This window comes from Podarcis filfolensis (genome assembly GCF_964270895.1).
Source record: "Podarcis filfolensis genome assembly, chromosome: 12".
In the NCBI taxonomy this organism is placed as follows: domain Eukaryota; kingdom Metazoa; phylum Chordata; class Lepidosauria; order Squamata; family Lacertidae; genus Podarcis; species Podarcis filfolensis.
The window spans coordinates 53729619-53742647 of NC_139614.1; the positions used below are offsets into that span (position 1 = coordinate 53729619).

Sequence of the window (13029 nt, forward strand, 5' to 3'; positions counted from 1 at the left end):
TGTCAGGAAGTTCTTCCTAATGTTTAGGTGGAATCTTCTTTCTTGTCGTTTGGATCCATTGCTCTGTGTCCGCTTCTCTGGAGCAGCAGAAAACAACCTTTCTCCCTCCTCTATGTGACATCCTTTTATATATTTGAACATGGCTATCATATCACCCCTTAACCTCCTCTTCTCCAGGCTAAACATGCCCAGCTCCCTTAGCCGTTCCTCATAAGGCATCGTTTCCAGGCCTTTGACCATTTTGGTTGCCCTCCTCTAGACATGTTCCAGTTTGTCAGTGTCCTTCTTGAACTGTGGTGCCCAGAACTGGACACAGTACTCCAGGTGAGGTCTGACCAGAGCAGAATACAGTGGCACTATTACTTCCCTTGATCTAGATGCTATACTCCTATTGATGCAGCCCAGAATTGCATTGGCTTTTTTAGCTGCCGCGTCACACCAGAAGATTTTCCTGGGTTAAAAAGTAGTCTTACACGCCAGAAAACACAGTAATTTGTTTTTGTGACTGTGCTCAGCTACCAATTCATTGATTGTGTGACTGCGGAAATGGATAAAAGCCCCCCATCCAAACAAGGACTATCATCAGTTCAGGTAAGAAAAAAATGAAGTTTTAATTTTTATCATCTACAATTCTGTCTTATTTTATAGTATAGTACATTGATTGTTGCTTTCATTTAATGGATCAGTAGTCTCGTTAGATAGTGAAATTCATGTTAAATTGCTGTTTTAGGGGTGGTTTTTAAAAGTCTGGAATGGATTAATCCATTTTGCATTACTGTCTATGGGAAAGCGCACCTTGGTTTTGGAATGCTTTGGTTTTGGAACGGACTTCTGGAACGGATTAAGTTTGAGAACCAAGGTACCACTTTACCTTCATAGCTGATGCAACCATTGGAGTCTTCCTGGCCAGCCATTAGTTTATCGACCTCCTCCTCAGTCAACCTTTCACCTGGAACAGAAAAAAAGATACATAAATTGCCTCAAATTTTCAGGGTTAAGAGCCCAAAGCAAATGACAAGCAGGGCTATGTGATTTGGTCAAAGCTCGAATCGCTAACTGATTTTGGGGGGCAAGATTCCAGTTTTAGCCGATTCAGGCCAAAAAAGTTGGCTAAAATGTTTCTGTATATTATGTCCGCAGCCAGAATTCTGTATGCCCAGAAATGGAAAGAAGTTGTTGTTCCAACAAGAAAGGAGTGGATTTTTAAAACTACTGGACTATATGGAGATGGTGAAATTAATGGCAAAAACAAGAGACCAAAAAGATAAAATGTTTGTGGAAGAGCGGAGATCCTTTTTGGAGAAAATATTATAGCCAAATAAAATTGCAGGCAGGACGTAAAATATACCGTAAACAAAGGAATGAGAATGATAAAGGAATGTAATATGGAAAGAAGTCCCAGCAAAGAAGGAATGGATGCAAAAACTTATGGAATATGCAGAAACGGCAAAACTTACCGGAAGAATAAGAAATCAAGATAACAAACTTTTAATAAAAGAATGGAAATGGTTTGCTGAATATTTACAGATGAATTGTAAGCAGATAAGAACATTGGCATGATTATTGTAGTATATTTAAAGTACATAGTTAAAGTAGATGAATAAATGAGCAAATTAAGTTAATTTGGATATGCAGAAGATATTAAAAATAATTTTAAGGAACTGCAGAAAGAGGGGGGAGGAAGTCAAGTTTTGAAATGTCAAAAAGGATTGTAAAATCAGTGAAATGTAGAAACCTGAAAAGTATAAATAATTTTTAAAAAGATAAAGGAATGTAATATGTACGTTATAGAAATCAGTATTACGTTTAAGGCAGTAGAGAAAGGATTTGAAGAGAAACATCATGAAAGGAAGGATGGATGTCAAATGGCTCGGAGGCTTTTTATCTGACTGTCTACCATGGCATTCCCTCTTCAACCAAAATGAGGAATTTCAGGGTGCTTAGAGCAACATCTTCCAGCTCACAGTCTTTGGTCCCTCAAGATTAACTGTGATCTCCAAGCAGAAACAAAGCCGAAAATTTCAGAAAACCTGAAGTCATCATTTGTCCCGCTCGACTTTGATCACAGTATGTGGCTGGAGAATTCCTTATCCCAATAACTTCGTTTTTGCAAAGAAAAAGGGAAATGAAGGACAAGTTTTTCTAGCCCTCCAGACTGCAGAGAGAGCTGTTTGCATATATTTTATTTTTAACCAATTAAACTTGTTATTGCACTAGTCATAGGCCATGGCATCATTCAGAAGGAGAACAAAAAGGGGGGGAGGCAAAAAACAACAATAATAATTATAAAAATCATTGGGCACAGACATACAATAAAACCACGGTCACGGCTACTAAAATTATTTGTTGCATTAAATAGAATAGAATAGCAGAAGATTCTCAGGGGAGATGTGCCAAATTAAATATCCAAATCCCCTTTGCAGTTGACCGCTATTCTGTCTAGTTCCTTCCTCCTGATCTTCTTAGTTGCCGGCGCATAGAGTCCTGCTTTACAAGTAACAAAGTCCTTGGTGTCACTCAGTAGCCATTTCACCCATCCCTATGCACGATCAAATCCATAATCTTTCAATGTGGGAACAAAGTGGATAAGGTTGGAACAAAGTGGATAAGGTGTTGCGGCAGTCCTGCCCCTCCATCGTTACACTGTAATTCGCAGCGCCACCTGTCTGTGGCCAAGTGAACTTCAGCGTGACGACACCCTTACATGCTTGTTATACGTTACGATTAGATTGATCGATATAGATATAGATCACAAAATGTATACAGCTAGTTTACATTGTGACCTGCCCTGAGATCTTGTGTTGAATGGCGGTAAATAAATTTTGATGATGATGATGATGATGATGATGATGATCCTTCCAACTCTATTTATTTATTTTATTTATTAAATCTATATACCACCCTTCATCTGAAAATCTCAAGGCAGTTCACAAGATAAAAAATACAGGACAAAAGCCACAGTTCTGTGAGTCTATGATTCCAGCAAAATCGGCTTAGAGGGCCGTGTTATAGGACTATAGATCCGCTCACCAAGAGTGGCCAAAACATGGCGAAGTTCGGCTCCCATGACCTTGCCGTTCCCTTCCTTGTCGAAAACCCGCAGGCCTTCCACGAAATCCTCGTAGGTCCCGGTGTCTTTGGCTTTGGAGATGTGCTGCAACATGGGCAGGAAGGTGTCGAAGTCTAACATCTTGTTGTTCATTTCTGAGGATGGACAAACAGGAAATCGGGTTAGAGCTGTCCATCCGTTTAGCATGCAAGTTAAGGATGCAAACAATAAGGAACAAGGGGAACACCCAAAATATAACATGAAGGCTCTGAGATCATGGTAAGGGATACATCGCCGCCACCACCATCTTATTTTATTTTTTATACCCCGCCCATCTGGCTGGGTTTCCCCAGCCCTTCTGGGAAGCTCCCAACAGAATATTAAAAACACGATAACACATCAAACATTAAAAACTTCCCTAAGCAGGGCTGCCTTCAGATGTCTTCTAAAAGTCTGGTAGTTGCTTTTCTCTTTGACATCTGACGGGAGGGCGTTCCACAGGGCAGGCGCCACCATAGAGAAGGCCCTCTGCCTGGTTCCCTGTAACCTCACTTCTCCCAGGGAGGGAACTGCCAGAAGGCCCTCAGAGTTGGACCTCAGTGCATAGCTGACAACTTTTCCCTTTTTTAAGGGAAATTCCCTTATTCTGAATAGGATTCCTCGCAAGAAAAGGAAAAAGTTGACAGCTATGCCTCAGTGTCCAGGTGTTCCACAGGGCGAGCGCCACCACCAAGAAGGCCCTCTGCCTGGTTCCCTGTAACCTCACTCATCTCAGGGAGGGAACCGCCAGAAGGCCCTTGGAGCTGGACCTCAGTGTCCAGGCAGAACGATGGGGGTGGAGACGCTCCTTCAGGTATACTGGGCCAAGGCCATTTAGGGCTTTCAACGTCAGCACCAACACTTTGAATTGTGCTCGGAAATGTACTGGGAGCCAATGAAGGTCTTTCAGGACTGGTGTTACACAGAGATGGTGTGTGATGGAATAAAATGTCAGAGTGAGACCCCTCCTCAATAACCTGTAGCTCATTGGCACCAACACTCCTAAGACAGATCTAGAAGTGAAACCTGTCCGGTGAAGTTGCCGTCACAAAAACAGGACAAGAAGTCTCTCACCATCAGGTTTGGGCCGGCCGAGGACCTTGAGAACTTCTGCCTGGGTGGGATTTGTCCCGCAAGCCCTCAAGACGTCTCCGCACTGCGCATACGTGATTTTCCCTTCCCCTTTCGGGGTTCGGTCGAAGAGCATGAAGACTTCCTTGAATTCTGTATAGGAGAGGAGAAAAACACAAAACGCTTGTTGAGGAAGTGGGAGAGATGGCTCAGGAAGTCAGGAGAGAAGAAAGGAAGGGAAAGGTAACAAGGAATGGATGCGACCGTGGAAAAAGTTGTTTATGAAAAAGACAAGCCTGCATTAGCATTATTATTTTCAAGGGATCCTGACCCCCTGTGTTTTGCTTTGGTTTTTATTTTTATTTTTATGAACTTCGCTGTTGATCTTGATATCGGAGATGTTTACATTCCATCTCCTGTGGACATCCTGGAGGAACTGCAACAGAGAAAGAACCAGGTCAGGAGGCTAGGAAAAATCAGTAATTGCTCAGAAACCCATGTCAGAGATTGACCTCTGAGGCGTTCCAGGGCAGGACAGCAGTCCTCAGTGCAAAATAAAAATATGAAAACACCACAAGCACATCCCACTTTGTCTCTAACATCTCTGTAATTAAAACAAAAAAAAATTTTCCTTCCAGTAGCACCTTAAAGACCAACTAAGTTAGTTCTTGGTATGAGCTTTCGTGTGCATGCACACTTCTTCAGATACCTGAAGAAGTGTGCATGCACACGAAAGCTCATACCAAGAACTAACTTAGTTGGTCTTTAAGGTGCTACTGGAAGGAAAAAAATTTTTTTGTTTTGACTATGGCAGACCAACATGGCTACCTATCTCTGTAATTAAATAGGCATTATGGGCATCTGTGGCACTGAGGGTTCATTAGCTAACGGCTAGTGAGGTGGCGCTATGGGTTAAACCACAGAGCCTAGGACTTGCCGATCAGAAGGTTGGTGGTTCGAATCCCCGCGACGGGGTGACCTCCTGTTGCTCGGTCCCTGCTCCTGCCCACCTAGCAGTTTGAAAGCACGTCAAAGTACAAGTAGATAAATAGGTACCGCTCCGGCGGGAAGGTAAACGGCATTTCCGTGCACTGCTCTGGTTCGCCAGAAGTGGCTTAGTCATGCTGGCCACATGACCCGGAAGCTGTACGCCGGCTCCCTCGGCCAATAAAGCAAGATGAGCGCCGCAACCCCAGAGTCAGCCACAACTGGACCTAATGGTCAGGGGTCCCTTTACCTAGTGAGGTGGTCTGTGTCTGGGTTTTATCACTTCATGCCACAACATTTCTGAATGCCCCCCCCAAAAAATCACCGCACATAGAAATGTAGCAAATAAGAGTAAAGGGTTCAAGCTAGCCTTCGCCTTCCATGCTCCTTTTTTTACTCCAGGGAATGATTCATAGCAGAAGTCTTTGAGAGGCCACATATTCACTCTGAAGTGGTACAGAGGGCAGATCATCTGGGAACCTGGACGCAATTCTAGGTTGGGCTTACAGGATTGGAGGTTCCTGACCTCGTATGTCAGTTGGTTAGATAATGCTGCTGATACAGAGGAACCTTGAGTTGCGGATGTAATCCATGACGGAGGCACGTCCGCAACCCACAGCATTCGCATCCTGAAGTGCCGCGTCCACGCCGGCACGATTTGGTGCTTCTGCGCATGCGCGAGCGGCGAAACCAGGAAGTAACCCGTACTGGTCCACAACCCTTAAACACGTAACCTGAAGCATCCGTAAATGAGGTATGACTGTAATGCCAAAGTTGTTCTTGTTGTTAATACTACTACTTCTACTACTACTACTACAGTCATACCTCGGGTTACAGACACTTCGGGTTGCGTGATTTCAGGTTGCGCACTGTGCCAAACCTGGAAGTACTGGAAAGGGTTACTTCCGGGTTTCGCCGCTTGCGCATGCGCAGAAGCGCTAAATTGCACTTTGCGCATGCACAGAAGTGCCGAATTGCAACCCGCGCGTGCACAGACGTGGCGCTGTGGGTTGCGGACGCTGCGGGCTGTGAACATGCTTCCCACACGGATCACGTTTGCAACCCGAGCGTCCACTGTATTAGTATTTATAAGCTGTTTGTCTCCTTCATGGATCACTGCCTTGCCGTGGCGAAGGGGCTTGAATAACTCAGACAAGCTATGAGCCATGCTGTGCAGGGCCACCCAAGATGGACAGGTCATAGTGGAGAGTTTTGACCAAACGTGATCCACCTGGAGCAGGAACCGGCAAGCCACTCCAGTATCCCTGCCAAGAAAACTCCATGGACAAAGACAACAGGCATATAAAAGTTATGATGCTGGAAGATGAGCCCCTCAGGTCGGAAGGCGTCCAACAAGCTACTGAGGAAGAGCGGAGGACAAGCGGCTGGGCCAAAGCCGAAAGGTCGCTCAGTTCGAGAGCTGGACCATAAAGAAGGCTGAAGAATTGATGCTTTTGAATTCTGGTGCTGGAGGAGACTCTTGAGAGTCCCATGGACTGCAAGAAGATCCAACTTCTCCATTCTGAAGGAAATCAGCCCTGAGTGCTCACTGGAAGGACAGATCGTGAAGCTGAGGCTCCAATACTTTGGCCACCTCATCAGAAGAGAAGACTCCCTGGAAAAGACCCTGATGTTGGGAAAGATGGAGGGCACAAGGAGAAGGGGACGACAGAGGACGAGATGGCTGGACAGTGTTCTCGAAGCTACCAACATGAGTTTGACCAAACTGCGGGAGGCAGCGGAAGACAGGAGTGCCTGGCGTGCTCTGGTCCAGGGGGTCACGAAGAGTCGGACACGACTAAACGACTAAACAACAACAACAACAACAAATCTGTTTGTAGAGCCATCTCCCAGCACACCATAAAACCCACTGAACAACTTTGGGTTCATTTTTGGGCGGTTGGGTTTGTTTTGTTTTGATGGTTAACCTACCTCACAGGGTTGTTGCGTAGACAGAAAGAGGACTCAGAGCTCATTCTAACCTCTCAGTTGCCTGGAGCATGGTGCTGGTAATGTCAAGGTTGTGGGGTTCATTCCCCTTAAGGGACTGATGTATATTCCTGCATTGCAGTGGGTTGGACTAGATGATCGCCAGGGTCCCCTTCCGACTCTATGATTCTATGGCCTACTGCTGTCTAGCAATGGGGGAGAAATCCTAATTCACACTCCCTGAAACAAAATACGATTAGCTTGCAGCTGCTGCTCTTCGTTAATTGCTACGCAGTACCGTGCGTTGAATTTCTTTTGGAGGGGTATTATGTTACAGATTTATACTTTAATCGTATGTTTTGGTAAGCCATCCCATGGCTTGTGCAAAGGGGCAATCTATGAATCGCCTCTAATTCAAGCTTCCCCAACCCGGCACTTTCCAAACGACTACAGCTCCAAGCCAGTTTGCACTGAGGGAGCAAAATTGTGAACTGAAGTAGGGCTGTCCTTTGAAATCCGCCCTTTCCCAAATTTTGTGATGCAATTCTCCATTCCAAACTGTGTGTGTAAAATGCGAATGCAAAATGTGTGTGCAAAAATCCATATATATTATTGTATTATTGTATTTTAATATTCTGTTGGAAGTATAAATATGTTGTTGTTGTTGTCCGACTCTTCGTGACACCCCCCCCCCCGGACCAGAGCACGCCAGGCACTCCTGTCTTCCACTGCCTCCCGCAGTTTGGTCAAACTCATGCTGGTAGCCTCGAGAACACTGTCCAACCATCTTGTCCTCTGTCTCCCCCTTCTCCTTGTGCCCTCCATCTTTCCCAACATCAGGGTATTTTCCAGGGAGTCTTCTCTTCTCCTGAGGTGGCCAAAGTCTTGGAGCCTCAGCTTCAGGATCTGTCCTTCCAGTGAGCACTCAGGGCTGATTTCCTTCAGAATGGAGAGGTTTGATCTTCTTGCAGTCCATGGGACTCTCAAGAGTCTCCTCCAGCCAGATGGGTGGGGTTTAAATTTTTATTATTATTATTATTATTATTATTATTATTATTATTATTATTATTGAAAAGTGTGCATTAAAATGCACAAACTAATGAAAATAAGCCCAAACGCACTGTTTGCTTGAATAGCTTTGTACGTTAGGTGAAACTGCATGCAGGAATATTGGGAGAAGTGCACACTAAGATGCTGATAATTTTTTATGAGAACCTCTTTGTAAAAAAAGATCAGAAATCAATGGTGAAATGCAATGAACTCAACTTAGCCTGGAAAAAATGAGGAACTGAAAGCAAAAATTGACAGGCCCCCTCGTCACGATGCGTGTTATGGATCTATTTTTTGATGTGTTTTGCTTCTTGAAATCTGTTCAGCAAGCATCTGCTTGACATCTGCTTTTCCTGTCTATTTTTTCACGTGCAAAATACGAATTTCAAATTCATTTCAGCTGAGATGAAATGCAACGTATCGTTTTGCTGATAGCTTGACAGACAAGGCTTAAACTGCAGTGTGTGTGTGTGTGGCAGCAATGATTTTTCTTCCTTTCCCGACATTTTCCTCACAGTATTTTGCACAGCCCTGGCTTACTCTCACTCTTAATGGACTTCCCTTGCCACCCCTGGGGTCATCATGCAGTAAGACCTGACGGACACCGTTGTGGTGTAATCCTGCTCAATACGAGACCCTCGTTGGCTGGGATCACCTGTCTGATTGCTCCGACAAAGAGAAAGATATAGCAGCCGGGGGCCAGTGGGAGAATGATGCACAACAGACACCACCACCAATTCAAACAGGGACAAATGGTAGAATAATAATAATAATAATAATAATAATAATAATAATAATAATATTTTATTTATACCCCGCCCTTCTCGGTTCAGAAAACCAGGCTCAGGGCAGCTAATAACAAATTTAAAACACTTGATGCAACAAAAAAAAAACAGCATAAAATACAGTATAAAACGTGAATTACAATAAATTCAGAATTTAAAAATCAATTTAGGGGGGAAATCCATCCAATAAACATTAGATGGTCATCAGGGCTAGCTGGCTAAATTAGTCCTATTTGGGCCAGTGAGGAGACCAGGGGAAAATTAGCTGTGGGATCCCAGAGCGGGTGATCTTCATAAAAGGGGGGGGGAGGGAGGGAGGAAGGGGAATAAAAGATCAGGCTAAGTTCAAATTGACAGCCAGGCGGAATAGCTCTGTCTTACAGGCCCTGTGGAAGGAAGTTAAATCCTGCAGGGCCCTAGTCTCATGGGACAGAGCATTCCACCAGGTCGGAGCCACCACTGAGAAGGCCCTGTCCCTGGTAGAGGATAGGGATCAACTAGTCCAACTCCCGGCAATGCAGGAATCTCAACGGAAGCATCCATGACAGATGGCTATCCAACCTCTGCTTAAAAACCCCCAAGGAAGGAGCGTCCGCCACCTTCCAAAGGAGTCTGTTCCACCATCAAACAGCTCTTATTGCCAGAAAGTTCTTTCTGATCTTGAGTCGGAATCTCCTTTCTTGTAACTTGAAGCCATGGGTTCGAGTCCTACCCTCAAGGAGCAGGAGAAAGCAAGCTTGCTTCCTCTTCCATGGGACAGCCCTTGAGATATTTGAAGATGCCTATCATATCACCTTCCAGTCTGCTCATTTGCAGGCAAAACATACCCAAATCCCTCAGCTGTTCCTCATCTGGCTTGGTCTCCAGACCCTTGGTGTGCTGGGCCCAGGGGTTAACCCGAGCAATGCAGTCCAGGTCCGGTCCCCAATCCAAGGGTTCCGCAAGGAGTCAGTCCAACAGGGCCAAGGCAGGACACGAGGCAGAAAACCAGGCAAGGTCAGGCACCGGATCTCAGGCAGGTTCTGGCAAACAGCAATGTTGCTCTCTCAATCTGGGGCGGGGTCCGACAGGCTTTTATCTTTGTTGGGGTGACGGCCAGTCCTGATCCCCCTGTGACTCACCTCCCTGTCTTGCCCAAAGGCGAGCACTCCTCCTGCGAGTACTTAGGTCTCTCCTTCTCTCAGACCTCAGTCTCTGCAGCTCGGGAGATGTCGGTGGGTTACTAGACCCAGAGGCCGCCTCAGCCTCTCCTGATAGTGGAGCAGCTGTAAGTGATGGCCCAGCTGGAGGCAACGAGGTCATCTCCGCATCTGGAGCCAGGGCAGGCTCAGGCCCCTGACTCGGCCCAGCTGGTGTTTGTTGCAGGGGAACCTGTGCAGACTGGGACTCTTCAGGATCAGGCCCCAGACTAGGTTCAGATGCCGCCTGAGGCAAAGGATCCGGTGCAGACTGAGTCTCCTCTGGTTCCGAGTCCGAGCCCAAGTCCCAGGCCATCACACTTGGTCATCAAACATTCTAGTTTGTCAATATCCTTCTTAAACTGTGGTGCCCAGAATTGGGCTCAGGACTCCAGGTGACCAAGACAGAATAGAGCAGGGTTATTACTTCCCTTGAATGGGACACTAGACTTCTGTTGATGCAGCCTAGAATAGCATTAGCTTTATTTGCTGCTGCATCCCACTGTGGACTCCATATTTTCCTTCGCCTACTGTCTGGTGTCTCAACCCCCTCATAGCATGAATTGTCAGCTCCTAGGAAGGAGTCACCCCTTCATGGATCACTGCCTTGCCGTGGAGAAGGGGCTTGAATAACTCAGAGAAGCTATGAGCTATGCCGTGCGAAAGGCTGGGCTGGATGAATCCCTAGCCGGAATTAAGATTGCCAGAAGAAATATCAACAACCTCAGATATGCAGATGACACAACTTTGATGGCAGAAAGTGAGGAGGAATTAAAGAACCTTTTAATGAGGGTGAAAGAGGAGAGCGCAAAATATGGTCTGAAGCTCAACATCAAAAAAACGAAGATCATGGCCACTGGTCCCATCACCTCCTGGCAAATAGAAGGGGAAGAAATGGAGGCAGTGAGAGATTTTACTTTCTTGGACTCCATGATCACTGCAGATGGTGACAGCAGTCACGAAATTAAAAGACGCCTGCTTCTTGGGAGAAAAGCAATGACAAACCTAGACAGCATCTTAAAAAGCAGAGACATCACCTTGCCAACAAAGGTCCGTATAGTAAAAGCTATGCTTTTCCCAGTAGTGATATATGGAAGTGAGAGCTGGACTATAAAGAAGGCTGATCGCCGAAGAATAGATGCTTTTGAATTATGGTGCTGGAGGAGACTCTTGAGAGTCCCATGGACTGCAAGAAGATCCAACCTCTCCATTCTGAAGGAAATCAGCCCTGAGTGCTCACTGGAAGGACAGATCCTGAAGCTGAGGCTCCAAGACTTTGGCCACCTCATGAGAAGAGAAGACCCCCTGGAAAAAACCCTGATGTTGGGAAAGATGGAGGGCACAAGGAGAAGGGGATGACAGAGGATGAGATGGTTGGACAGTGTTCTCGAAGCTACCAGCATGAGTTTGACCAAACTGTGGGAGGCAGTGGAAGACAGGAGTGCCTGACATGCTCTGGTCCAGGGGGTCACGAAGAGGCGGACACGACTAAACGACTAAGCAACAACAACAACAACAACAACAACAACAACAACAACAGGAAGGAGTCAAGCTGTGTTGGGCTATACAGCAAAATGTTGTCTATCCTGCTTGGCTGCATGGGAGATTTTTAAGCAGAGTTTGGATGGCCATCTGTCATGGATGCTTCAGCTGAGATTCCTAAATTGCAGGAGGTTGAATGAGATAACCCTTGGAATCCCTTCCAACTCTTCAATTCAACGATTCTGTGATTTCTACCCACCACAATTGCCATTTCGACCCTGAAATCGCAACACCAGACTCTTTGATGCAGCCTCCCTCTCAGAGTTTGCCCAACGAAAGCTTCTATTCTCACCCTGTTGTCTGCAAAGAATCCCGGACGCAAGGCCTGTTATTTCATTTTTTTAACGAGGGAACGCGATGGCGGCAGAGGCGGCAGCTCCCACTCCCTGGCAGCTGAACAAACATGGAAACTTTTCAAAAGAATAATAATGAAAAATAAAAATATCAGCCTCTTCTGCTTTCGCTTGGGCCTATCATTATCTAAACTCCTCGTCAGCAGGATCCGCTGGGTTCATGGAGGAGCCATTGAGAGAAAGCTCTGGCTTTGCTGACCACAGACAGTGGGATTGGGGTTGTGGGGAACGTCTTCCCTAGAGAAGGAGAAAAAGCTTCGGGAAGGCAATCTGGGTCAAATCCCCCGGAAGCCCCAGAGCAATGATCATATCCAATTTGTCTCGCCTAGAGAGCTGGACCATAGAGAAGGCTGATCGCCGAAGACTTGATGCTTTTGAATTCTGGTGTTGGAGGAGACTCTTGAGAGTCCCATGGACTGCAAGAAGATCAAACCTCTCCATTCTGAAGGAAATCAGCCCTGAGTGCTCACTGGAAGGACAGATCCTGAAGCTGTGGCTCCAAGACTTTGGCCACCTCATGAGAAGAGAAAACTCCCTGGAAAAGACCCTGATGTTGGGAAAGATGGAGGGCACAAGGAGAAGGGGACGACAGAGGACGAGATGGTTGGACAGTGTTCTCGAAGCTACCAGCATGAGTTTGACCAAACTGCGGGAGGCAGTGGAAGACAGGAGTGCCTGGCGTGCTCTGGTCCAGGGGCTCACAAAGAGTCAGACACGACTAAACAACTCAACAACAACAACCAGTTGTTGGAAGCCACAAGAGGGAAGAGTGGCTCTTCAGCTTAAATCCTGCTTCTTGCATGTTCCCCAAAGGCATTTGCTTGGCCACTGTGGGAACAGGATGCTGGAATAAAGTGATCCTTGGCCTGTGGGAAACCCACAAGCAGGACACGAATTCAAGATCCTTCTCCCTTCCCGTGGCTTCCAGCAAATGATCTTCAGAATCAGAGAATCTTAGAATTGGAAGGGTCCCAAGGATCAACTAGTCCAACCCTCTGCAATGCTGAAATCTCAGCTAAAGCATCCATGAGAGATGGCCATCCAAC

General features: G+C 46.1%; 1 protein-coding gene across 3 annotated transcripts in view; it reads right to left on the bottom strand.

The window, feature by feature from the left end:
* Positions 1-13029, bottom strand: part of MYL3 (myosin light chain 3) — a 41137-nt gene that overhangs the window by 13104 nt on the left and 15004 nt on the right. For all 3 annotated transcript variants that reach the window (XR_014540518.1, XM_083580061.1, XM_083580060.1), the window contains exons 3-5: positions 4163-4312; positions 3031-3204; positions 872-949 (exon numbers count right to left, since the gene is read on the bottom strand). Coding sequence is in view for 2 of the 3 variants with exons in the window: in XM_083580061.1 (XP_083436187.1) it covers positions 872-949; positions 3031-3204; positions 4163-4312 (402 nt within the window). In the remaining variant the exon portion in view is untranslated. The remainder of the gene's footprint in view (positions 1-871; positions 950-3030; positions 3205-4162; positions 4313-13029) is intronic.